This window comes from Hoplias malabaricus, chromosome 15, assembly GCF_029633855.1.
Source record: "Hoplias malabaricus isolate fHopMal1 chromosome 15, fHopMal1.hap1, whole genome shotgun sequence".
NCBI classification, from domain to species: Eukaryota; Metazoa; Chordata; class Actinopteri; order Characiformes; family Erythrinidae; genus Hoplias; species Hoplias malabaricus.
Genome location: NC_089814.1, coordinates 8,036,580 through 8,063,514, shown reverse-complemented (window position 1 = coordinate 8,063,514; position 26,935 = coordinate 8,036,580). Strand labels below are relative to the sequence as shown.

At 47.6% G+C, this 26,935-nt stretch overlaps 1 protein-coding gene across 1 annotated transcript in view; it reads left to right on the top strand.

The window, feature by feature from the left end:
• The first annotated feature begins 1,651 nt into the window (after positions 1-1,651).
• Positions 1,652-26,935, top strand: part of ctif (CBP80/20-dependent translation initiation factor) — a 56,396-nt gene continuing 31,112 nt past the window's right edge. The window contains exons 1-4 of the mRNA XM_066646384.1: positions 1,652-1,678; positions 1,766-1,873; positions 17,752-17,828; positions 25,154-25,222. Coding sequence (XP_066502481.1) covers positions 1,652-1,678; positions 1,766-1,873; positions 17,752-17,828; positions 25,154-25,222 — 281 coding nt within the window. The remainder of the gene's footprint in view (positions 1,679-1,765; positions 1,874-17,751; positions 17,829-25,153; positions 25,223-26,935) is intronic.

Below are 26,935 nucleotides of genomic sequence, written 5' to 3'. Positions count from 1 at the left end.
AGAGACACACACATTAACTCACACACACACATTAACACACACAGAGACACACACACATACTCACATACAGAGAGACACACACAACAGTGCACACACAGTTACATGAATACATGGCATTTCAGAGACACACATTTGCATACGTACACACACACACACACGCGCGCGTCAGGACCTTTGTGTTACGTCTCACCTGAAAGACAGCAACATCAGTTCAGTACAGTGTCCCCATCGCTGCGTTCAATCAAAGCACAGGGACAGCGCCCCCTGTTGGCCCCAGCAACACCATCTCTCACAACCCTAAGTTCTCCTGGGAGGAGTTCTCTCATCCAGGTCAGGGCCCAGACGTGCGGAGCGGCCGTGGTCCAGTGTGTTTTGGTGTTCAGGTGCTGTGGCTGCAGGCGGAACACGGCTGATGTATGTGTGTGTGTGTGTGAGTGAGATGAGTGACACCTGAGGGCACACAATGTTTGTCAAAATGACTGCGGCACTATGTTGACATCATCAGACAAATGAGGAGACTGTGTGTGCGTGTGTGTGTGTGCGCATGTCGCATTTCCATCCAGACTGTCTGAGGTGTGTGAGAATCAGAGAAATGTTGTGTGTGTGTGTGAGTGTTGATGTGAGGTTTGAAACGTAGCTCTATTGTTTGTGTCAGACTCAGTGACCCAGAATATCCTGCAAATCTAAATTCACCTCCCCGGCAAAAATGATATCCGCCTCTATACGCGCGTACACACACACACACACACACCATCCATCCAGATTATGAGAACCTATAGGAATGTCTTGGTACTGTATATTAGTCTTTTCTGTTTGTGTGTGTGTGTGTGTATTCTTGGCCTGTCTACAGGAAGTTATCGGCAGTGCTCAGTGGCTTTAATACACTCTCACAATCACATCCCTTTCACACTCATACACAACACAGTCAGAGTCGCTCTGTCTGCTTCCGTGTGTGTGTGTGTGTGTGTGTGTGTGTGTAGAGGGGCCTGTTGGTTGGTTGGTAATTTCCTCTGTGACTATATTAACTATCTGAGTTGGAATGCCCCTGTTTTGTATGAGAGCGAAAGTGTGTGTGAGAGGGAGAGAGACTGTCATTTGCAGGTGCTTTATAAATATGTTCAATTTGATCTCTCGGTCTCTCTGTCTGTCTCTGTCTGTCTCTGTCTCTCTCTCTCTCTCTCTCTGTCTCTGTCTCTCTCTCTCTCTGTAGAATGTATGTCAGCATTTGTGAACGGAGTTGTACATGTTGAGCTGTGTGTGTGTGTGTATGTGTATATGTGTCCGGTTGCTGAACAAAGCCTGGCTTGACTTGCTCAGCTACGTGCGGCCAGTCAGGACCCTGGTGAAGTGGACATGACTCTGCAGAGAGAGGGGAGAGGGAGACAGAGAGCTTCACAGTTGACCTTCACTCCAAACCTATAAGTATATTTGACCAGGCCGGACGTCACTGCGAGTGCGTGGATGAGCAGGTGTTCTCTTACGCTCTTTGCCTGTGGACGGTGACTCCCTTGTCTCCTCCGTTGTAGTAACCTCCCTCCGTCACAGTGGGAGAAAGGGTGCTGACAAATAAAGAGGTGCTCCCAGAGTGCCCTGAGCTTTAGAACCCCTCTCAGCCAATCGCGTGGTGAGCTCGAGACCCCACCGTGGGACAATGTTACGTAACCCGTACCTCGCGATGGTCAGTGGAGAGGGAGCGGCAGGGGAAGGGGTCAGATATAGATCCGGATTATCCTGTGTTTCATCTTGAGACTGAACCTGCCTCCAGACAGACACCAGGCTGCAGCGGCGAGTGTGTGTGAGAGAGAGAGACCCTCGCAAGGAGAACAATAAAGAGGTCAGACGGTACCCCCCCTCTACACCCTTTCCTGTGATTGTGAGTAAGGCTAGTGTTCTTTCTCAGATTCAGAACCACTGCATGACACTGGAGAAATACACACACACTTCTTTATGTCATAGTCGCATACCTTCACACTCCAAATCTCTTGCAGTTTCACCCCAGGGTCAGCCTCGCTTTGTGTCCAGTGCCCATCGCTAAGAAGCTGCTATGGGTTGTTTGCGTTTAACAAACTATCAGACCACCTTCATTTTTCAGGCGTGTGTTAGGGGTCCAGATATGTTTTTAAAAGTGTTTTTTGTGTAATGTATAATTGTAATTCAGAATTGAAACATTCTCCTGCTCTTCTGTCATCTTATGGTGTCTGTTGTGTCGTATTAAATATTACATTCATCATTTTATTCACCAAAAATAACCTACAAAATGAAGCAATGCGAGTGAAGAGTTTATTGGGAGCTGCATTCGTTCTGAGCTCCATCAGGGAAAAGCGCTGCAGAAGACTGTGAAGGAGGAAACCCGCGCAGACACAGAGAGAACACACCACACTCCTTACAGACAGTCACCCGGAGGAAACCCACGCAGACACAGGGAGAACACACCACACTCCTCACAGACAGTCACCCGAAGGAAACCCACGCAGACACTGGGAGAACACACCACACTCCTCACAGACAGTCACCCGAAGGAAACCCACGCTGACACGGAGAACACACCACACTCCTTACAGACAGTCACCCGGAGGAAACCCACGCAGACACGGGGAGAACACACCACACTCCTCACAGACAGTCACCCGGAGGAAACCCACGCAGACACTGGGAGAACACACCACACTCCTCACAGACAGTCACCCGAAGGAAACCCACGCTGACACAGGGAGAACACACCACACTCCTCACAGACAGTCACCCGGAGGAAACCCACGCAGACACAGGGAGAACACACCACACTCCTCACAGACAGTCACCCGGAGGAAACCCACGCAGACACAGGGAGAACACACCACACCACAACACACTGAAGTACATGACAAATGAATATTAACTTACAGACCTACAGCGTCTGTAATAAAGCGCTTTTTTAAGAACAGTGTAAAGGCTTTGGCTCTGTGCTTCCAGTGTGGACTTCTGGGGACAAAGCTCGTCTGCAGACACTCATTTTAATCTCCCAATCTTCAATAAAGTGGATAGTGACACTCAAATATGGCTCACAGGTGCGACCTGACCATGTACCTGTCGTCAACGGGAAGTGTGGACAATTGTATCGTGGGTCAGGAGTTTTAATCAGCCTTTTGGAGCTCTTTAGCTCTACTGCTGAGATCACATTAGTAAACCACGCCACTACGTACTTTTCTTTTCCTAAGGCACAGCGTTAGCTGATGAAGCTTGCAATGCTGTCTGAACTGCTTTAGTGAAACTGTACTGCTTCAGAACGATAGCAGCAGCACCTCAGGGTTTAACAGCTTCGTACAGAAGTTTGTGCTGTTGTTGTAAGTGGTGAAAAAGGCTGGGAACACCCCCCGCGTTTTGATACTACCTCCTTTGGGCATTCCCTGCAGATAGCCGTCTCCTCCTCATCTGACCGCTCAAATCCCAGCCATTAACATATAACTGAACCGCTGTTATTCATTTTATAGACTGACTCATCTTTACGCTGTGTCACTCACCTCCTGTGTGTGAGAGAGGGAACGTGGGTGTGGGCAGAGGTAGTGAGAGAACAGAATGGCTCTGTACAAGATTTAGACTTGGAGCCATTTAAAAACTTTAAGTATCGATATAAACGATATATATTTATATATCGACATATAGCAGAGCCCATGTGTTTGTGATCTGTTGAGTTGTCATCAACCACAGTAGACCCTGACGCCCTACGTCTGGCCTGCTCTGGGGAAGCAGCCTGCAGTGGTGCATGCTGGGTAATCTACAGCCTGATTGAAGGAGGAAATGCATGTTTACACCTTGGCCTTTAGCTTTTTTTCCAGTTCATTTGATGTTTGTGTGTTTATCCCGCCTTAAAGTGAACTCTGAAAGGCGTACACAAGCTGTCTGTGAGTCTGTATTAAAAAGTTGGCTCCTGGGTTTGGGGAAATATTCGTGTGTGTGTGTGTTTTCAGAGGTACACAATTTTTTTTTTTTTTTTTTTTTTTTTTTTTTTTTTTTCCTGCTCACTCTTGAAGACATTCCTTTGGGTTTTCTGTTTGGTTGGGACATACACCCCCTGCTTTCTTATTTCTCTCTCTCTCTCTCTCTCTCTCTCTCTCTCTCTCTCTCTCTCTCTCAGGTCACAGAGGGGATGTTGGGTGTGTGTGTGTCCATTGGGAGTTGTGGGATTTGGGTGGGGGCCACTTGGCAGCAGTAGATGGTTCACTTCACTAAAGGTGTTGAGTTCCAAAGCAGCTCCCTGCTTCTCACATGAAGTTTTGAGAGAGAGAGAGAGAGAACAGAATGAGACAGAGAGAGAGAGAGAGAGAACAGAAAACAGAATGAGACAGAGAGAGAGAGAGAGAACAGAAAACAGAATGAGACAGAGAGAGAGAGAATACATACTTTCAACCCAGTGCTTATTGCAGACATCCAGGTTCTAAATTTTAATGTAATTTTCTCTCTTTCTCTCGTCTACATTCCTCCATCTTGACCATTTTAAGTGGAACGTGTGAATTTCTCAGGGCCGAGGATCTGCTTCACTAAAGCTGAGAGAGATGAGGGGTTTCCAAACAAACTGGCCCCTCAGAGTTCAGTTAACACTGCCGCCACGTCCAGACTTTGTTAGGCCCGGCCACACCGCTGCCAGGCAACCTGACAAACACAGACGCACACACGACCAAAAGAGGAGACGGACCAAGTTAGGCAGCACAGGGGAACGCAAACACTCTCCAGGAGAGAGAGAGAGAGAGAGAGAGAACTGAGCAGTGACCCACAGCCACAAACCGAAAGAGGACGCTGCAGCACAGGATTCACACCCTTAGAGTTTGGAAAAGTTTGAACCAGAACCAAATACAGCAGAGCATGTGCTGCTCAGAACCTGTAGCCCAAACAAGTTCTGCCTTAGCCCCATTGTAGTGTGAGCAAGTTTCACCCAAAAACTTGTACCCTGACCAAGTGCTTCCTAAACCTAATCTTAGCCCGAGCCCAATGAAGTTCTGCCCAAAACCTGTGGCCCAACCAACTTCGTTCAACAACCTGTAGCCTGACAATGCTCTGCCAAAACCCAACTGTAGCCTGCCCAGGTTCTGCCAAAACCCAACTGTAGCCTGCCCAGGTTCTGCCAAAACCCAACTGTAGCCTGCCCAGGTTCTGCCAAAACCCAACTGTAGCCTGCCCAGGTTCTGCCAAAACCCAACTGTAGCCTGCCCAGGTTCTGCACAAACCCAACTGTAGCCTGCCCAGGTTCTGCCAAAACCCAACTGTAGCCTGCCCAGGTTCTGCCAAAACCCAACTGTAGCCTGCCCAAGTTCTGCCAAAACCCAACTGTAGCCTGCCCAGGTTCTGCCAAAACCCAACTGTAGCCTGCCCAGGTTCTGCCAAAACCCAACTGTAGCCTGCCCAGGTTCTGCCAAAACCCAACTGTAGCCTGCCCAGGTTCTGCCAAAACCCAACTGTAGCCTGCCCAGGTTCTGCCAAAACCCAACTGTAGCCTGCCCAGGTTCTGCCAAAACCCAACTGTAGCCTGCCCAGGTTCTGCCAAAACCCAACTGTAGCCTGCCCAGGTTCTGCCCAAACCCAACTGTAGCCTGCCCAGGTTCTGCCCAAACCCAGCCATAACCTGAGCAGACTCTGCCCAAAACCAGCAGCCCAAACAGGTTCTGCCAAAAACCCAACTGTAGCCTGCCCAAGTTCTACCAAAACCCAGCTATAACCTGAGCAGACTCTGCCCAAAACCAGCAGCCCAACCAGGTTCTGCCCAAACACAACCATAATCTGAGCAAATTCTACCCAAAACCTGTAGCTCGACGCGTTGTTCCTTATTCCATCCAAACAAGCGTCTCTCTCTGAACCAGACTGTACCAGAAGTCGTCTGTAACTCTATTCAGACAATGTTCGGTCCAAACCCAGCTGCAGGAATGCTCTGGATGACCACGGCAAGTAAAAAGTATTGTTTGTGCCTCAGCAGCTAGTCGTTTCTGACAGAACTGCACTGAAACATTGAAAACAGACCTCTGTGTGGAAACCCCTTACAACGGATTCTTGGACAATGCTTCTCTCGTCTCCTGGTGCACCTGCGCATGCGTTTGGACTTGGCGGTTGGACGGTTGTCGCCCTCTGAGTGTGCTGAGCTGTCGAAGGAAGTGTTGGCGTCGGTTCAGGAGAGTGTCTCAGGCTTCGGCCTCTCCTCTCGGTTGCTGGGAGCGTTGGGAGGAGACCTAGCTAAAGGAAAGAATGGCGTTATGGTCTTTGTACAACAGCGCAATGCAGTTTGACCTTCGCCTTTAAACGGTTCTTGGCCGTGAACACATCCGGAGCAGCGGGCAGCCACCCTGCAGTGCCTCGGGAGCAGTTTGGGGGTTAGGCGCCTTGTTCGAGGGCGCTTCAGACACCGATGTCCCGGCCGGTTGGGGGGATCCCAAGCCTGCTTCTCTCACCATTAGGCCACGGCTGCCCCCTAGTGGAGGGGATAATGACCTTGAGGGAAGGTCAGTTGAATGATGGGTAAATGATGGCACAACTTCTTTGATCAGTGTCGTACAGGAACTCTTGAATTTGGAGCGTAAACCGAAGTAAACTCTGTAGTCAGTAGGAAGGACTGTAGCAGGGCCCTGAAGCCAGTCGACACCAAGCTTTCTCTCTCTCTCTCTCTCTCTCTCTCTCTTATCAAAAAGCCCACACTCTCTTGCTCTTCCTTCCTCTCAGAAGCGTCTCTCTGCTCCCTATGGGGCTTGGTGTCTGTCGGCCAAGGATTTGGGAAACTGGAGCCACTTCACTCAGAGTGAAGACCGAGGTCGGCAGAAACCTTACACCCCCGCTCGATCACCCCCCCCCCCACCTCTCTCTCTCTCTCTCTGAGCCCCTGCAGCTCTGACTGGCACAAGGCAGCAAAGAAGGAAGAAGGACAAGCGCAGATCTTTCCTGAGGGGGGTCTAAAACCTTCACCCTTCTTCGTGCAGATTGAATGTAGATGCTCATAAAATTCATGAGTGCATTAAAGACAATTCCCCATCAGCTGCCGATGCAGCCACACGTCTCTGGAATCAGCTTTAGCTCAGACTGCGGTGGACTCTGTGGCACTGAGAGAAAGGAGGAGGGGAACAGAGGGGTTTGGAAAATGAAAAGCTTGTTATAGGGGGAAAAAATCACAAGCATTTCCTCTGGCTCCCTTTTCAGAGAGTTGGGTCTCTCCTTCGTGTGTGTGTGTGTGTGTCTCAATCTCTCACACACATACTTATGTATGCAGAAGTCCAAAGTGACCACTGATATGTAAAAAATGAAAGGATATTTAGAAAGACAAACCCATTGTGGAAAATTCCAATTGACCCTCGTTAAATAAATGTAACTTCAGATTTGTGTGTGTTTTGTCCGCACAGTGTCATTATTCTAGCTTCTGTTCTGTTCTGAAGACTCTCTTTCACTTTCTCATTGAAAATCATCAGAGGTGCTTCTACTCTCCTGTGAAGTTCAGTCTTACAAGTTGGTTACATTTCCCTGTTTATGATTCAGTTCAAGGGCGGCACGGTGGTGAAGCAGGTTAGTGTCGTAGTCACATAGCTCCAGGGACCTGGAGGTTGTGGGTTCGATTCCCGCTCCGGGTGACTGTCTGTGAGGAGGGTGGTGTGTTCTCTCTGTGTCTGTGTGGGTTCCCTCCGGGTGACTGTCTGTGAGGAGTGTGGTGTGTTCTCCCTGTGTCTGCGTGGGTTTCCTCCGGGTGATTGTCTGTGAAGAGTGTGGTGTGTTCTCTCTGTGTCTGTGTGGGTTTCCTCCGGGTGACTGTCTGTGAGGAGTGTGGTGTGTTCTCTCTGTGTCTGCGTGGGTTTCCTCCGGGTGACTGTCTGTGAGGAGTGTGGTGTGTTCTCTCTGTGTCTGCGTGGGTTTCCTCCGGGTGCTCTGGTTTCCTCCCACAGTCCAAGAACACACGTTGGTAGGTGGATTGGTGATTCAAAAGTTTCCGTAGGTGTGAGTGTATGTGTGTGTGTCTGTGTTGCCCTGTGAAGGACTGGCGCCCCCTCCAGGGTGTGTTCCCGCCTTGCGCCCAATGACTCCAGGTAGGTTCTGGACCTACCGTGACCCTGAACTAGATAAGCGCTTACAGATAATGAATGAATGAATGATTAATTTCAATCCCTAAGACATGATGCTGTGGTCTGAGCTAATAATTCCCTTGTTTTTTGTGTCTTCTTCCTTCTCTTAGCATGGGCTTTCTGACAAAGACACATCCTTTCAGACCCATAGAGTGAACGCCATTCTCTAATTTTACTCCTACCCCTGGTTATTGAGTGTTATCGTGCCCCTTGGCACTGAGTTACAGGGCGTAGTCTTCCTTTAAGAAAGGGTATGGTCCTTCAAGAGCCTGTTACGTCATCGGATACGGTCTGCTGCGTTATCGGAGCCTCTGGACTTTACCATAGTTACATTTAGGGCATCAGGCCTTCACATGCATTCCACAATCACATATTAATCACCCACACACAACACTCTGTGACATGAAGCTGAAACCAGCTGCTTATTTGATGTCTTTTTTGTTTAAATCTCCCAGTTCCGCCTTAAATGTTGCAGCTAGAATGTAATTGCTACGTACAACAAGGAAAGAAATCTGCAAAGGAATGTAATACACAAATTAAAGTACATTAAACGATAATAAAAGATAATACACTGGTGATCATAGTTTCTAAGAGAAACATGCGCCTCCATCTTGCCACTTATTCACAAGGTGCTCGTAGCCCTTCGTCTGAAGTGTACCCCTGACAAAATCTCCATTTTAAGGGGCACATAGCCCTCCCCCTTTGGCCCTACTCCTCTTTCCCAACAAGAATTCAGACACTGAGTAAACAGAGGGGTAGGGCTAAGGGCTGAGATGGGATTCACCCATAGTTTGGAGTTGCTCTAATCACAGTGGAAGATGGACACGGAGCTGGGGATGTGTTCAGATCTGGAGCGATAGTGGAGTCCTCTCTCACAGAGACTATATTTATAGGAGCTGTTTATCTGAGGGGGGCCAGGCGTGCGACAGTGGGGCTTGTGCGGTTGTTAAGAGTCCAGTTATCTCTGTGTTTAATGTCATTTTTCAAGGGAAGTCTTCATTTGTGTGTGTGTGTGTGTGTGTGTGTGTGTGTGTGTGTGTGTGTGTGTGTGTGTGTGTGTGTGTGTGTGTGTGTGTGTGAGAAGGTGGCCTAGCTGAACAGAAAGTGGGAGAACAATGGAATTGAAGGTGTATATAAATGTGTTTAATGTAATAGGATCATAACCCAGAGGAACGTGGGAAGAAACACACACACAGTTGCACACAATGGAATGCGGTTTGGAATGTGTGTGTTTGCACGTGCAGGTTTGGCAGTGTGACAAACAACGTTACACCTCTTTGCCCGTCTTCCAGCTTTTGCGGCTGGAATTTAACCCACCTTCCTATATCCCATAATTGTCCTTCCATAGCAACTGTTGCTAGGTTGGACAAGTTTCAAAGATAGCTGAGAAAAGTCCCATTAGGCCCAATGGGATGTTGTAGCGCACAGGCTCTTGTTTGTCAAATTTAGCATGGGGGCTAATGTAAGGTCTTAACATGAATTCATTCATTCATTCATTCATTCATTTTCTGTAACTTCCTTATTGGGTGCAAGGCAGGAACAAATCCTGTCCTGTCCATGGATTAAGATCTCATTATTCATTCATTATCTGTAAGCGCTAATCCAGTTCAGGGTCGAGGTGGATCCAGAGCCTACCTGGAATCATTGGGCGCAAGGCGGGAATACACCCTGGAGGGGGCGCCACACCCGGAGGAAACCCACACAGACACAGGGAAAACACCCCACACTCCTCACAGACAGTCACCCGGAGGAAACCCACACAGACACAGGGAAAACACCTCACAGACAGTCACCCGGAGGAAACCCACACAGACACAGGGAAAACACCTCACAGACAGTCACCCGGAGGAAACCCACGCAGACACAGGGAGAACACACCACACTCCTCACAGACAGTCTCCCGGAGCCTATGTCTATGCCTATGTTCTCCTAATTAACCGTCTGCCTGGGACCCGCTCTATGAAGTGATATCACCAAGCTGAAAAGACCCCATCTGATCAAACTATGCCTAACACGATGTGGTTGAAGCTCAACACGCTTGGAGGAGAACACTCTCTGTCCAGAGGGGTGGGGATCGTCCTGTGTCATAAAATATACCTTTGAAATAAATAACTTTTATTAAACATTGGTGCCCTGGTTTATTAAAGTGGACATAAAATGAAAATAATCACTTGTTCAGTGCACATTAACGTGGGGACCTGGAGCCCACCAACCCACACACAGTGAAACAAGACCACCCAATCTGTATTGTGTGACTTGCCCAAGTCAGAATACCTGAGGAAAAAGAGTCGTTCTGATTCTGCTCCGCCTCTTACTTTTGATTTGCCCCGCCCCCTCGTCTGAGTCTGTCCAATCACAGCGCTGGACCTGTGTTCATGTGAGAGCGCAAAGAATATAAACGAAGAGAACAGAGTGAAAAAGGCTAAAAACTGAGGGAGAACGCTGCTGTGGCGATGGATTTATGTCTAATCTGAAGGACATTGCCATTAGTTCAGTTCAGTGGCTCTGTCACTGCACTCGGGCATTGGGATCCACGCAGACACAGGAACAGCACCCCCTGTTGGCCGCTCCAGTGGCGCTTCCAGCAACCGCTCAAGCTTTCCATGGTGGGTTCCCATTCAAGTGCTGCCGAAGCTGCATAGCAGCACTGGATCTGCATGCGGTGGAGTTCAGGTGCAGTGTGTGTGCTGAGATTATGAAGTAAAAGAATGTAATCAGAGACACAGGTTTAACCTCACGTTAATCAGGTTAACGCCTCCTTCCACAGCTTAACTGTCATCAAGCGAGGTAAAGCGGCTAGACGCCCTTCTCTCAGGAAGGTGTTAGAGAAGTTAATGAGTTATATCAGAGTTGTAGCTCTGCAGCTGTAGCTCCGATCGGATCAGACTCAGCTCCTCTTCAGGTGTCTCTTTAATCAAGCTCTTTTCAGATTAATGCCCCCCTGCTGCAGAGAGACGAGCCGAGCGTAGCACTTAAGCCTCGGTTAATTCTGCTTAACTCGGGGGAAGAGGGATCAATCTCTTTAATATTAGTTTTGATGGGCGTCCTAATTATGCTCTGCTCTTTATCAGCCATAACCTCTGCTGTCACACCGCTCAGACTAGACCTTCCCTCTAAGACCTCCTGCTCATGGTCGCCTTATTGAATGTGTATGAATTCAGTCAAAAAAAAAAACACAGGATAAAACGAGTCGTTCTGATTCTGCTCTGTTTCTGACATCAAGTGTGCAGAGACTTTAGAATGGCCCCACCCCCTCGTCTGAGTCTGTCCAATCACAGCGCTGGACTCGCATTTATGTGAAAACGAAAGACGAGGTTAAATGCGGCAAAATGGACACAATGAGCGCAGAGAAATAAGAGCACGGAGAAGAAAGAGAAATGAGCGAAAACGTCTCTTCCTCACTGCTGTGCGCTCGGGGTCGGGGTGAACAGCGAGCGGCTCATTATCATTTAAAGGAACAGGTGCTGAAAGCGTTCTGAACAGGGCTGTTTACACAGGGAGAGAACACTGCTGTGGTGTTTTGACCGAAGAAGATCAGACGTTTCATTAAGACCCACAAATTTGTTCCCTCACGGAAAAGGATATGGGGAGAGTATGTCCACTTTAATAACATCCTTCATGCAGCTTTAACACAATGCAACTCTTGTGGACGCCTTTCTCACGGATGTCCCATATTCCTGCGCTTCTCAAGTCAGAAAGTTGGAGCACGTCTTCCACGGAACGTCATCTTTTCCCGTTTCGTAATTCGCTCATTCATTCCTCCGTCAATAAAAAGGTTAATACCCTTCTTTATAGGTCTCGAGGTTTTCCACTCTCATAACCAGCGAATACAGCCTCTGCCCGAGCAGTGCGGCTCTAATGCTGATGCGCTCATCTTTTCTAAGGGCATTAAAAGGTTCAATTTGGTGTCAGTTCTTACGGTATTTCCTATTTTTCCTCCTGAAATCCTGATACCGTTCCAGTTTTTCTCAGTGGGAATACGCTGTTCCTGAGGAAGGCAACCACTGACGAGGCCTAGAGACTCTCCTCTTATGACCTCATCATTACCTCACTCGTTCATGGCCGTCCAGCCGACCAATCAGGGCAGGGCGTGGCTGGTCTGAGTCACACGGCAAAGGCGGAGTCCAGGGTGACCTCTGACCTGTGGAATGTGTGGCCAGAGCAGGACGCCCTCTCTGTGGTTTATAGTGACTTAAGCATAATGTATGTGTCATCAAAAGTTTGGGGACAACCAGCTTTTAACGTCTCGCTTCCGTCTTCAACCCTTCCTTCTCTTCTCTCTTCAGAATTACAGGTGTGGGAGTGTATTTCCAAGAAAGATAAATCCCTAACTGCCTTAAAAGTGGAGTTGATGCAACTCTGCACTTTAGCCTTCGTTGAGTATGCGCATATGTATGAATATGCAAATAGTCCCCACCCCCCAAGCACAACCTCACCAGCTCATTTCTGACTTATATCTTCAAACACACACTGCCTTTTAAAGTATGCTAGCAGCTTCTTTAATGGTGCTTTTCCACTGCATGGGATTGGCTCACCTCACTTTTAGCTTCTCGCTTTTCCACTAGCACAGCTTCCTCGTGAAATGGTGCTGGTAACATCACAAAACCCCATCTCTAACGGGAACCCTAGGCTTTGGAAACCACAGCAACACCGTGGGTAAAGTTAGGTGTTGTTTACTCGTTGTGTATTTGCGTGCTGTTGTTTTTTCTTTGGACTGAACATGGCTCCGCTCCCCAGTTGTCACAGATCAGTTTTCCGTGTCGCTGGAGAATTCGTCTGTCATTGGCCCAAGGATCATTTAAAACTATTCAAAACCCCTCGGGGGGAATGTTAAGAGCTGCCGCTGTAACTTCAGAGGTTTTACAAGCAGCGAGTTTGTGCTGGAGGTCTGCATTTCGTGGTGATTGACAGGTCTCTATAGGGTTTAGTACTGACTCGGCTCTGTTGGAACCGTAAGGGAGCAGGGAATAATAAAGTGCCCGGTTCCAGTGACCAGGACCGGACTGTGCTAATAGTGAGGCACTGTTTAGTTCTTCAGGATCATAAGTGAATTTGGACACTTGCTTAGTAACAAAGAAACATGTAATGCATCCACGTTCAGCAGGTAGTGAGCTACCATGTTTATTATGAATTACAAGTGCATTGTGGGAGATTGTAGTGTCCTCATAATCATGCTCGAATTACACGCCCTCATGAAGCTCCGAAGCCTCACTCAGCTAATGGTGTGGAGTCCATGGCGTGTCGACTTTCACAGTCCACTGGAGACTGCAGGAAGTCCACTCTGGCGTCCCGTCATAACTCAAAATCAGAAACACAACACTCTGTATTTGCCATTGCTTTAAAGATTAATTCTGCTCCTCGCTCCTCGCTGCTGTGCACTCAGGGTCGGGGTGAGCAGCGAGAGGCTCGTTATCATTTAAAGGAACAGGCGCCAAAACCATCCGTTCTGAACATGGATGTGGGGCTTGATCTTTGTGGGAACGGGAATCAAATCTGCTCTTCATTAAGGAAACACAGTTCGATGAACATGGAGCTGAAGGCCTGAGATCGCGTAGGTATTTGTTTCTTTATGTATTTATTCCCCGGTTTCCAGAGCAAATTGGACACACTCTTCACAGTTCTCCTTTCTTTGTAAAGTATATCACTAATATAACCAGCGTTTAAACCCTGTATGAGAGAAAGCAATAACTCGAGTTTTAACCACAGAGAGAGAGAGAGAGGCCCCTGGCTTCGTTCACTACACTTTCACTTGTGTTTTTGCCTGAAGTTGGTTTGGTTTCTTCTTTCGTTACCGCCTCTAAACCCTGAGCGAGAGGACGACGCATGATGAACTCAACATCGATTTCAGGAGATTGCTGTCGCGTCACGCCACGTTGTGTTCTGCGGCTGCAGCGCATGCGCATGTGCATCCGGAGCAGAGCGTTGGAGCCGAATGCATTCCGAGGATTAGCAGGAAGCTGTTTTTGTGCTGAGAAGAGCTTTGCAGGTGTTTATCGAGCGTAATTGAAAAGTAGCTGCAAAATAAAAACCGCTGTTGACACTTCTGTAATTGTTTAGCATTTTCATTCGTCCACGGACCTTCTGACCCCCACTGTATGCGTTTACGCCAGCCCCCAAAAGTGTTCTGCAAGGCTTTTTGGTAGAAACAAAGCTCTGGTTGTAGCAGTTCCATTCCCATGCCAGCCCTCCCTCTCCCCCTTCTTCAGTTTCGGGTAAATATTGACATCTTTTGGCGCTTTGAAGCCGGGGCGAATGTGGCGGGGTTTAGATTCTCATCTGGACTCCATTAGAGCGCAGGATTAGGGCTAATGATATCCTACAGGAAAACAACAGTAGCTAAACATGCAACTCCAGCCTCTCCCTCCCTCCCTCGCCCCCTCTTCCTTCTCTCTCTCTCTCTCTCTCTCTTCTTTCATGTCCTGCTCCTCTCCTGTTTCCCGACTTGTCGTCTTCTCCTGCGCTAAATCATGTAAGGTAAAAGCGTGGGATTTCTCCAGATCGTGGGCTGATGTGCAGTGCAGGGGTTTGAAGAGATCCCACAGGTACAACCAACGGCTCGTGGGCAGTGACGAGACCACGGGTCCAACAGTGTAACGTTTAAATGTAGTGTAATGATCCTGAAGACCCTGAGCTTCAGCCCCTCGTTCTCCTGTGTCTCAGCGTCCGCTCTGCGCTCTTTCTTTGGGGCTTTTCTGCAGTTTTGTGTTTTCTTGCTGGTTGTGTTGCTGTTGGAGGAGTTGTGTAGGGCTCTCTGTATCTCTTTTGGCCCCGTTGGCGTGCGGGGGTGGTGTTTAGTGTCAAAAGCCCTTATTACCGTGCCGACGAGAAAAAGCAGCCAATTACACGAGTCTGCCTCCGCATCTGTGTCCAATCACAGGCAGCCAATCAGCGCTCAGCGGTTTGGCTGCAGTAACTCAGTAAGACAAAAAATCCCTGAGGAGGAACTGTGTGTGTGTGTGTGTGTGTGTGTGTGTGTGTTCTCTTTGAGAGAAAATACCCGTTGGGTGGTTCTCTGCGCACGCATCCAGTGCCAGTCAGGCTTAGGAAATATTTCATTCTGTTGTGAAACTTTGGAGTTGTGTGTGTGTGTGTGTGTGTGTGTGTGTGGTCAGGGCTGTGTCAAATCCCTGACCCTTAGCAGCGGTATAGTACTAAGAATAAGAGTGTGTTTACTGTAAGTCTGCCCACACGGCAGGAGATGCACAGAAACGAAAACCTGGCCACAACTGAAACTGGAATTCAAAGACATTAAAAACCTACAAATGCCTCAACTGCCCTCAGTCCTCAGGCTACGTTCACACTAATCAATTCCAATCCTGGTTCACATTCATAAACAGAATTAGAATTAGAATCACTTTATTGGCCACTGTGTGTGCACACAGAGGAATTTTTTTTCTCCGCATTTAACCCAATTCGTGCGGTGAAACACACATTTACACACACACTAGTGAACACCAGGGGGCAGTGAGCACATGCCCGGAGCAGTAGGCAGCACTCGCCATGGCACCCAGGGAGCAGTTGGGGGTCAGGTGCCTTCAGTCATGGCCTGCCGTGTCCTCACAGACAGTCACCCTGAGGAAACCCACGCAGACACAGGGAGAACACACCACACTCCTCAAAGACAGTCACCCGGAGGAAACCCACGCAGACACAGGGAGAACACACCACACTCCTCACAGACAGTCACCCGGAGGAAACCCACGCAGACACAGGGAGAACACACCACACTCCTCACAGACAGTCACCCGGAGGAAACCCACGCAGACACAGGGAGAACACACCACACTCCTCACAGACAGTCACCCGGAGGAAACCCACGCAGACACAGAGAGAACACACCACACTCCTCACAGACAGTCACCCGGAGGAAACCCACGCAGACACAGGGAGAACACACCACACTCCTCACAGGCAGTCACCCAGAGGAAACCCACGCAGACACAGAGAGAACACACCACACTCCTCACAGACAGTCACCCGGAGGAAACCCACGCGGACACAGGGAGAACACACCACACTCCTCACAGACAGACACCCGGAGGAAACCCACACGGACACAGGGAGAACACACCACACTCCTCACAGACAGTCACCCGGAGGAAACCCACGCAGACACAGGGAGAACACACCACACTCCTCACAGACAGTCACCCGGAGGAAACCCACGCAGACACAGGGAGAACACACCACACTCCTCACAGACAGTCACCCGGAGGAAACCCACGCAGACACAGGGAGAACACACCACACTCCTCACAGACAGTCACCCGGAGGAAACCCACACGGACACAGAGAGAACACACCACACACCTCACAGACAGTCACCCGGAGGAAACCCACGCAGACACAGGGAGAACACATCACACTCCTCACAGACAGTCACCCTGAGGAAACCCGCGCAGACACAGGGAGAACACACCACACTCCTCACAGACAGTCACCCGGAGGAAACCCACGCAGACACAGGGAGAACACACCACACTCCTCACAGACAGTCACCCTGAGGAAACCCGCGCAGACACAGGGAGAACACACCACACTCCTCACAGACAGTCACCCGGAGGAAACCCACGCAGACACAGGGAGAACACATCACACTCCTCATAGACAGTCACCCGGAGGAAACCCACGCAGACACAGGGAGAACACATCACACTCCTCACAGACAGTCACCCGGAGCAGGACTCACAACCCACAACCTCCAGGACCCTGGTATTGTGAACGTAGCCTTAGAGTGGCATCGCCCACCTCACCCCAGGTGTTGTTGGCATCATGAGTGAACTAAAATCAGTGATAAACTTAATGAAACCAGATACCCTACCTGCTCATGTACATCAATCCTGCCCAAACAGGCCTCCAGACATGAGCCTGCTGCTATCTGCTGGTGTAACCATAGAAACGGACAAAAATAAACCAGTCAGCACGGTTATTAATGGTTGTATGAAACTGTCCAATCAAACGAACCCCGGCGGGTGTTTTTTTTTATTTTTTATTTTTTTTTTTATTTGGATACAGAGTGGAATAAGGAAGTGTGTCTGTAGATGAACTCCTCATCAGGAGCTAACAGTCCAGTAAATAAGTGACAATCAGACTCTGCCACTGACCTTTGAGCATCCATATGTATTTCAGACTGACCATCTGTCAGAAACACACACACACACACACACTCGCACACTCACTCCTCAGCCAGCCTTGACTGGTCTGTAGTGATTTAGATCAGTGCTGGTTTAGAGCTGGTACAGGAAGTACAGTGAATATTTAAGGTGGATTAGCTGCTCTAGAGCATCCACATATTGTGAACCTTAGGAGTCCACCTTAAATAGGACAACGTGCTGATTATATGGGAGTCTGCAGCTATCGGGCCGTTGTTTATCACAACCTACTGAAACAGTAGGTTCAGTCCCCTGGAGGTAGGGGTTGTAACGGAAGAAGACAAGCTCCTCCATCAACATCCACAGCTGATTTGGCCTTCTAGCTGCCAGCTGCTCCCAAGGGGCTGTGATGGATGTACATCACTCCCGCTGTGTGTGTGTGTGTGTGTTCACTGTGTCACTCTGCAATTACACCGCCACAACACCAGGGCTGAATCACAAATATCTTCCTCCACTGTATGTAGCCAGTGGAATACAAAAATAACGTGTTTGCCTTGTGCAGAGTAACTGAATCTCTCTCTCTCTCTCTCCTGCAGGTTTTCCCACCGTTGCCTAATGAAGCCGAGATCGCACACACCAAAAAGCTCTTCCGCCGACGCCGTAATGACCGCCGGTGAGTCAGCGCTGAGCCCACACCCTCAGATTAACAGTAGATTAACGTTGGGGCGTCCCACTCCTGCTCCCGTCCTTCTGCTTTCTTACCAAGCAGGCCGAAGTGTAAGAGCAGGAGGTGGCTTTAGCGACGTAAAATAGTGAAGGGTAAGTACCTCACACGCTGTAACCCTCTCCACGAGCCCGGTGTGTGACGTGGCTCATGGTTTGGAGGAGGACTGATGGGGCCTGGTTCTCTGCAGCTCCCGTGGAAGTGCTGTTTAAAATCTGCAGTGTGCACAGGTCTCTGCCTTTCATTTCCCACCTAATCTTCACCTTTCATCTCCGCCACCGACTCCTCGTTTCTTACCCGACGTCACTGGAAAGCTCTCGGTTGCTCGTCGCCCGTTGCTTAGGAACAGCTTTAAATATTTAGCCGTGCAACTAGAGCTGAAGGAGAGCACATCCTTTCTGTTCTTACCTTCCTTCAGGCACACGCCTCTCCGTCCATACGCCTGTGGTTCTCTGGTGATCACGTGATTCAAGTATTAATTGATATTGTTTGTAAATTTACAGGGAACACACTACAAGGATCAAACCCCACAGCAGTGTTCTCCCCCTGTGTAAACAGCCCCTGTTCAGAGCAGCCGCTTTCAGCACCTGTTCCTTTAAATGATAATGAGCCGCTCGCTGTTCACCCCGACCCCGAGCGCACAGCAGTGAGGAGCGAGGAGCAGAAGCTCTGGTTTTTAGTCGTTTTCACTCCGTTCTCGTTTTCTCCGTTTTTGCTCGGTGCTCGTATTTGTTTGCGCTCGTTGTCTTTGTGTTTTGCTGCGTTTAACCTCGTCTTTGCGCTCTCACGTCCTGTTTGATGAACAGAACACACACTCCCTCACTACAGAAGCATGCCTGAGCTGAAAAGGGCGCTCTGGGGGGATCATGGAACTGTGCTGTGTTCTCTGGGGCTCTCTCTGGTGTCTCTGGGATAAGTCAGAGTGGTGTCGGGGAGCCACAGCTAATTCTCCAGCATCGGTACCTCAACCTCACTAATGCCTCACGAATGCGTGCTGTTGTTGCTGCCATTAAATTGTCTCACACAACACACACACACACCCCCCAACACACACACACAGGTCCTCACACAGTATTAAAACCAGTGTGCCGGAGTGTGTTGTGTGCTCTAATGCAGAAGGTGTGTGTCAGGACCCTTGGGCTTTCCACTGCTCCATGGACCCTGCTCTAGAGTCAGGGTTTAATCAGGCCATCCCTCCATCACACTGCACTCATGACCTTCAGAGAGAGAGAGAGAGAGTGAGTGAGTGAGTGAAATGAAGGGGAGAGGAAGAAAGGAGAGATGGAGGGATGGGGATGCAGAACGTAATGGACACATTCAGGAATTCATGAATGGAGTGAGAGAAAAAAATGATCATTGGAGTGAAAAGAGGAAGGAAGGGATAGAGGGAGATGACAGGAAAAGGAGTGTGTGTGTTCCTCTCTCTCTCTCTCTCTCTCTCTCTCTCTTTATTATTTTCCTGTCTAAACATTCCTCTTTATCTCTTCTCTTTTCTTTCATTGTTCGTTCTTTCTCTCCCATCCTTTAGTTATCTCCCTCTATCCTTTTCTTTCCTCTCTCTCTCTCTCTCTCTCTCTCTCTCTCTCTCTCTCTCTCTCTCATTGTGGCCCATATAAAGGTCTGATGGCCTTGTTCCAATCCTAATATAACCCCTCCGTCTCTGTGCTTGTGGCGTGTTTATTTTTCTATAACTCAGCCCTGTAAGGATTGTGCTTCTGAGATAAGTCCGGAGCTGCTGATTGGACGAGATAGGGGCCAATCAGACGACTGAACACTTTGGGTCCCACTTAAGGTGTTTTAGCTGTTTTAGCTCAGTTCTCTTTCTTTTCCATTTGTATTTACTCAGTGCGTGTTGTGTCTGTTTTGCTGCGTTTAACCTCACCTTTGCCCTCTCACACAAACAAGGGTCCAGCGCTGTGATTGGACAGACTCAGATCAGGGGGCGGGGCAATTCTAGGGTCTCTGCAGTAATCTGAGCTGAACCTTGACTTATCACATGTTTTCTGATGTAGGCGAGGGACAGAACACTGACTGGGTGGGTCTTGTTTCACAGTGTGTGGGTTGGTGGGCTCCAGAGTCACACATTTAACCCCCTGAAGTATGAGGCCTTTCAGCCACGTCTGAGTTGATCTCACATGCCTTAATACTTTAACAAATGTCACCTACATATAAAAGTTTATTCGCAGAACGCTACACGTTCTAAAATTCAGCACAAACCCAGCAACAATAATGTGAGAGAAGTCTGTAGGTCATTCACCTGTTTGTTTAAATTATCTCTAAAAACCTGTTTTCAAAAGTGCTGATATAACGTGAAAAAGCATTGTGAACGTTGATGAAGTTTTCTTTAGAGCTCTGAACTTTGGAGACATGGGTGTTGACTACACACTGGTGTTTACAGCTTTCTGAGATTTTAATTAGTTTTTCTTCTATTTTGCTATGAGTCTGATGTGACACTCTATTTCTCTCACACATTGACTGTTCATGAGATAGGTGTGAGACACAGGTGAGAAATCCCCTCCCCACTGTCAAAGATAAAGGCCCATTAGCCCCCACCACAACAGTGAGAACAACTGAATCGTTTGTAAACGGTGGTATTTATTTATTTATATTACTGTTCTCCCTTGGTTCAGTGAAACGTCTGAGGGGTTTTATACAGGAAACATCTTCACCTAAGGTTTATACTTAAGGGAAAAGCCTAATATGTTTAAAGCAACCGGCACAGAGCTGCTGCTCCTCACTGCTGTGCGCTCAGGGTCTGGGTGAACAACGAGTGGCTCATTATCATTTAAAGGAACAGGCGCTGAAAGTGGCCGCTCTGAACAGGGCTGATGCTGCTGTGGGGTTTGATCCTTGTGGTGTTTTTGAGCCAGAAATGTGTTCACCCCTGGGTAAGTGCCCTTAAAGCCTGAATCGCTCTGTAATATTTGGGTTAATTTGTTTTCAGCTCTTGTACCCTGTCTTGTGACCTCCTGGCTCCATCCTCTGGGTCTGGACATCGTCGGTTCAGACTCCGCAGTTGATTGGAGCTTTAAATGAGATTAGACTGATATATATTATATAATGAATGCTGTATAAAATTATATAATGAGTGTGTTATGATCATTATATAATTGATGTTGTGTGATATTAAAGTGAGAGTCATTGGGAAGGAAAAGCAGTGTTTCCTATAGTCACGCCCTTGATTTAAATTAGAACACGCATGTGTAATTAAATTAATAGGCCCCACACACACACACACACGTGCACCCATTCTCACTATACTACAGACACATTAGTGCAGCTCCACAGTCCTCTGTTCACACAACACCTGTTCACACTCACATCTCGTCTCATATTCGTCTGCTGCGTCCTACGACTCGAGACGAGTTTTCTCTCTGTGTTTTTCCGTCTTTCACGTCCTTCACGTCTTCTCTCGCTGTTAGCGCTTTACCCCACACTTCATCTCATCTCCGAAAGCGCTCGCTTTTATTCCCTGGTTAAAAATATCTCCACATGTCTCTATTCTTCCTCTGGCTCTCGTCACTGAGCAGAGCGTCCCATTTAGTGGGCTGTGAGGAAACAGAGACGTGTGTGTAATTAGCTATTTTAGGGGACCCGGTCTTCAGATTTGAGTGTTTTGTCGTAGTGGGGACAGCGTTCAATGTCCTTGTTCAACGCATGTGTGGATGGAGTCCACCAACCCACACACTGCGAAACTAGACTACAAGATATTTTTCTGTGCGCTGAGTAGGTCATCCCTCAGAGGCGTTCTGATTCTGCTCCGCTTCTGACGTCAAGTGCAGAGACTTTAGGATGGCCCCGCCCCCTCGCCTGAGTCTGTCCAATCACAGCGCTGGACCCGTGTTTATGTGAGAGCGCAAAGACGAGGTTAAACTCAGCAAAACAGACACAACGAGCGCGGAGAAATAAGAGCACTGAGTAAAAACGGAGAAGAAAGAGAACAGAGTGAAAACGGCTAAAAACCAGAGCTTCTGCTCCTCGCTCCTCGAAGAATAATTGAGGTGATTGAGGCAACTCCAGTCAACGTAATCCCATCCTTCAGAGCCACACTCTAATGTTAGATCAGATCTCCTAACGCAAGACGGCCCTCACACACTCCACTGTTTGTGTTTGGATTTTTTCGCTTCTTTTCTGATTGTTAGTTTGCTCTGGCACCTGATTTCCATACGTTCAGTTTGTTCACAGGATTAAAGGCCTGAAATATGCAAATACTCCAGAATCCTGGCACATGCACTTAGCCTGTTTGTCTTGGTCTTTGCACAAGCATACAGGAGTGTGTGTGTGTCTGTGTGTGTGTATGAATATTCATATTCCCTGATTGAAGTGAGGGTGTTTACCTACTAGAGATTTGAGTCTCTCTCTCTCTCTCTCTCTCTCTCTCTCTCTCTCTCTCTCTCTCTCTCTCTCTCTCTCACACACACACACACACACAGACATACACACACACACACACACACACACACACACACACAGAGTTCGGTACCACCCTGCCGTGTGTGAGAAGGAAAAATAGAACGACAGTACTGTAGTTAATTGATACGTGTGTGTGTGTGTGTGTGTGTGTGTGTGTGAGAAAGGTTGCATATTTGGCACAGAATTACACCATAAAACATAATGGCTTTCTGCTTTGAGGAACAAGGATGTTTAACACACACACACACACACACACACACACGAATACACACACAAACATCATCCCCCTTAACCACCCCCCACAACTCTTATATACACACACACACACAGTCAAGCACAGAGCCATTTAGAAGCATACAATCCTCCCACCAATTTTTATTTGACATCATCCAGATCTTTCCAAAAATTAAAATTGCTGTATTTGCATATTCACTCACTGAAACACACACACACACCTCTTTAAGAGTTTCTCAGGGCTCTAGAAATGTTTAACAGTAACAAATAACTGTTTTATAATTAACAAATAATGTATAAAATAGAAGGCTACATCATAAAAGCGACTGTAAGGAAAGTGACTGGTTCTGTTGAGTGTGTTTACATTGGAGATCAGAGGAGACGCTGGAGGAGGTGGAGGAGACTGCTATCACTTAACTTTACTCACTCACTACACACTTAAAGCTTCAATGCTACAAACACAGCGCACGGCCAGATAACCAAGTGAACTGAACACTCGCTGGGACACCTAGTGGCGGGAGGCGTACGCTCGCTCGCGACTCGGATCTCGGCTCGTATCTTAAAGCAAAAATATCCACCGAGCGATGATTCGTATCTTGGAAAATTTGTAAGTTGATTCACTCAAATCTAGGTTTCACTGTATTCATCTTATCCTCACTATCCCCCCAACAGCCAAGCGACATTTCACCAGGGGCTCAGTCTGCTGCTGACTGTGTGTGAGTGTTAGTATGTGTGTGTATATATATATATATGTGTGTGTGAGTGTGAGTGTTTGTGTGTGTGTGTGTTTGTGTCTGTGGGTATTAGTATATATGTGTGTGTGTGTCTGTGTCTGTGGGTATTAGTATATATATGTGTGTGTGTGTGTGTGCGTGTGGAACTGGTGGCCACATGCCTGCTGTTCTGACCACCTGTTTTAAATTTACCCCCTGTCTGTTCAACTACTGACCAAGACTGCACACTTCCTATACACACACACACACACACACACACACACATATATACACACCAAAACAAACACACACATGCACTAACGCATGAGCATATATTCACAATAAAATCATGTAAGAGCAGATGGGTGCATGATTGAACATAACACACACACACACACACACACACACACACAAACGCTCTCTCTCTCTCTCTCTCTCTCTTGCACTCTCTCTCTCTCTCTCTCTTTCTCTTGTCACTTGCATTTTATCACACTCTCTCACTCTTTTTTCACCTTCTGTACCTTATTGTGTCTTTATCACGCTCCCACTCACTATTCCTTTTTTACTTTCTCTTTTTCCCTCTTCATTTCTTTCTTTTTCACTCCAATGTCCTTCCTTTTTTGTCCATATGTCTGTTTCTCTCTCTCTCTCTCTGTGTGTGTGTGTGTGTGTGTGACTGTGTGCTGGAAAGTTATTTAAGGCCCAAAATAAAAAAAAAAAGACCTGAAATACAAATAAAAACAGTGAAGGCTGGTGACCTCAAGCAAAAGGTCGCTGTGGCGTAAGGGCTGGTCACCACGGCAACCACGGCAACTGACGTCTCACGTGCGTCTCGTCTCGTCTCAACTTGGCTCAGCCTCCTCATTGTTGCCATAGTGCTTTCATAGTTGCTATGACATTCATTATCTGCTGTAACACCCCCCGCAGACCCTTCGTCTGCTCAGTCCTCTGACGCTCCGCAGGCGTCTCTCCATCCTCTACATCCCTCCATCCTCTACATCCCTCCGTCTCTTCATCCTCTACATCTCTCCATCTTCTACATCCCTCCGTCCTCTCCATCCCCTACATCCCTCCATCTCTTCATCCTCTACATCCCTCCATCCTCTACATCCCTCTGTCTCTCCATCCTCTACATCCCTTCATTCTCTACATCCCTCCATCCTCTACATCCCTCTGTCTCTTCATCCTCTACATCCCTCCATCTCTACATCCCTCTGTCTCTCCATCCTCTACATCCCTCCATCTCTCCCTCCTCTATCTCTCCATCCTCTACATCCCTCCGTCTCTCCCTCCTCTATCTCTCCATCCTCTACATCCCTCTGTCTCTCCATCCTCTACATCCCTCTATCTCTCCATCCTCTACATCCCTCTGTCTCTTCATCTTCTACATCTCTCCATCCTCTACATCCCTCCATCCTCTACATCCCTCCGTCTCTTCATCCTCTACATCTCTCCATCCTCTACATCCCTCCATCTCTTCATCCTCTACATCCCTCCATCCTCTACATCCCTCCATCCTCTACATCGCTCTGTCTCTTCATCTTCTACATCCCTCCATCCTCTACATCCCTCTGTCTCTTCATCCTCTACATCTCTCCATCCTCTACATCCCTCGTCTCTTCATTCCCTACATCCCTCCTTCACTCCATTCTCAACATCCCTCTGTCTCTTTGTCTTATACATCCCCCATCCTCTGCCTCTTCTCTTCTTTCCCTGCCTCTTATTAACCCCTTAAACCCACTGTTCCGTTCCTGAGTCACTAACCTAGTGATGAAGTTGTTAATCTTAGAGTAATGATGTAGATTACTGTTGCTACCAGCAGTGATAGTTCTGTTGTTTAAGGGGTTAAACTCCCTCCTTCCCCTCATTCACCCATCTCTCATTCACACACATCCCCCACTCTGATACTTGTAGAGCCTTCGAGCCGCCGCAGGACCAGCTGACCGTGCTGCTGCCCGCCGAGGGGAAACGGCAAGTGTCCAGGTCAGTGTCTCCAACCTGGGGTGGGGCTCTTCCATCACCCTGCAGCACTCTCCTCCCTTTATTCCCTCCTTCATCCTCCTCTCTGTTCCCACTTCTGTAAATCGCAGTGGCCAGAAAACACTGAGCCTCTGAGGAAGCCTGTGTTTGTCTTCACCCTCTCGGTGTGGGGGCTGTGTGAGAAGGCTGTGTGAGAGAAGATATTGGATGGAATTAAAATAGCGGGGGATTTGTGGGTTTTGCCTCAACATTTTGATACAACATTTATAACCACTGCTGTGCGCTCAGGGTCAGGGTGAACAGCGAGCGGCTCAGTACCATTTAAAGGAACAGGAGCTGAAAGAGGCTGCCCTGAACAGGGCTGTTTGGACGGGGGGGGATAGATCGCTGCTGTAGGGTTTGATCCTTGTGCTGTTTTGATCAAAGCAGGTCACAGGTGTTTCACTGAGACCCAGAACATGTGGAAAAGAGTGAGAATATAACAGAATATCATTGTTCAGCTACATCTAACCAGGAGCTTTGAATACATATTCATATTCTGGGTTAAATCTAAATCTATTTTTATCAAAATAGAGGTTCTTTAAAGAGATTGGCTGATTTAACCCTTCTGGGCTCAAAGAATGTGCCGACACGTCAAATACGACCATTCGCGATGTTTCTATTAATATCTTAGCGACAACACAGCGCAGAAACACAGTTCAAACACGAGCTTGTTTTTAAGACTCTGATAAAACTATTTCAACCACAAAAACAGTTCGTCCACACGAGGAAAGGGATGTTTTCACAAGAAATATAAAGATTTTCAAAAATCAGATTTAAGTTTCTCAGAGTTAGAGACAGATTATCTCGTCATAAAACGCTGTAGGTCACATGGGCCTCTCTTAACCAGAGAGCTGAGACTGTTCTGAATGTTTTGATATAAAACATGTGGGAAATATATTATAATACAAGTACTTTAAAGACCAATTTCAGAAAATTAAGAAAATGTCCTTAGACCCCAAAGGGTTAATTAATCTTGGCTGATATATATATATATATATATATATATATATATATATATAAACTAAATAAAATATACAAGTATATAAATATTTAATATTTTCCACCCCAAGGAAAACAAAGCTAACAACTGTTAGTGATTTACTGTGTGTGTGTTTGATGTGTATTGTCTAAGTCATAAAGGGTTAATCAGTGTTTATTTATTTAGTTTCTAAAAGAAACAGGTGTAAGCCTTGTTTATTTACGTTTAAAATAAGGCTAAGAAACAGAAGAAATGTCTAAACGTAAGATAATACACACTGAATTCATTAAGAATCATGAATAACAATGGAAAAAAAAAACAAATACGAGCTCTCAATTAAATAAACACTCTATTTAAATAAATAAATAAATAAATAAATAAATACATTTCTTTGTTTAAAGAAAGAGCATTTTACAGTACAGTATTTTTAGTGTTTTACGTTATGACGTAACGGTAACCACCCGATCCACATCGCACCAGACCCGGATTACTACCTCTCCCTCAGGTGGTGGGTCCATGGGAGAGTGGACCCATGTTGCTCCTTCGGGATGAGCCCGGCCGGACCCAGGCCAAGGACCCCCCCCCCCTCCTCCCCCAGGCCTGGCTCCAAGGTGGGGCCCCGGTACCCCTCCTCCAGGCGAGGGAAGCTGTGTCCTTGTTCTATTTTTTCATCAGAGTCTTATGGATTTGCCTTG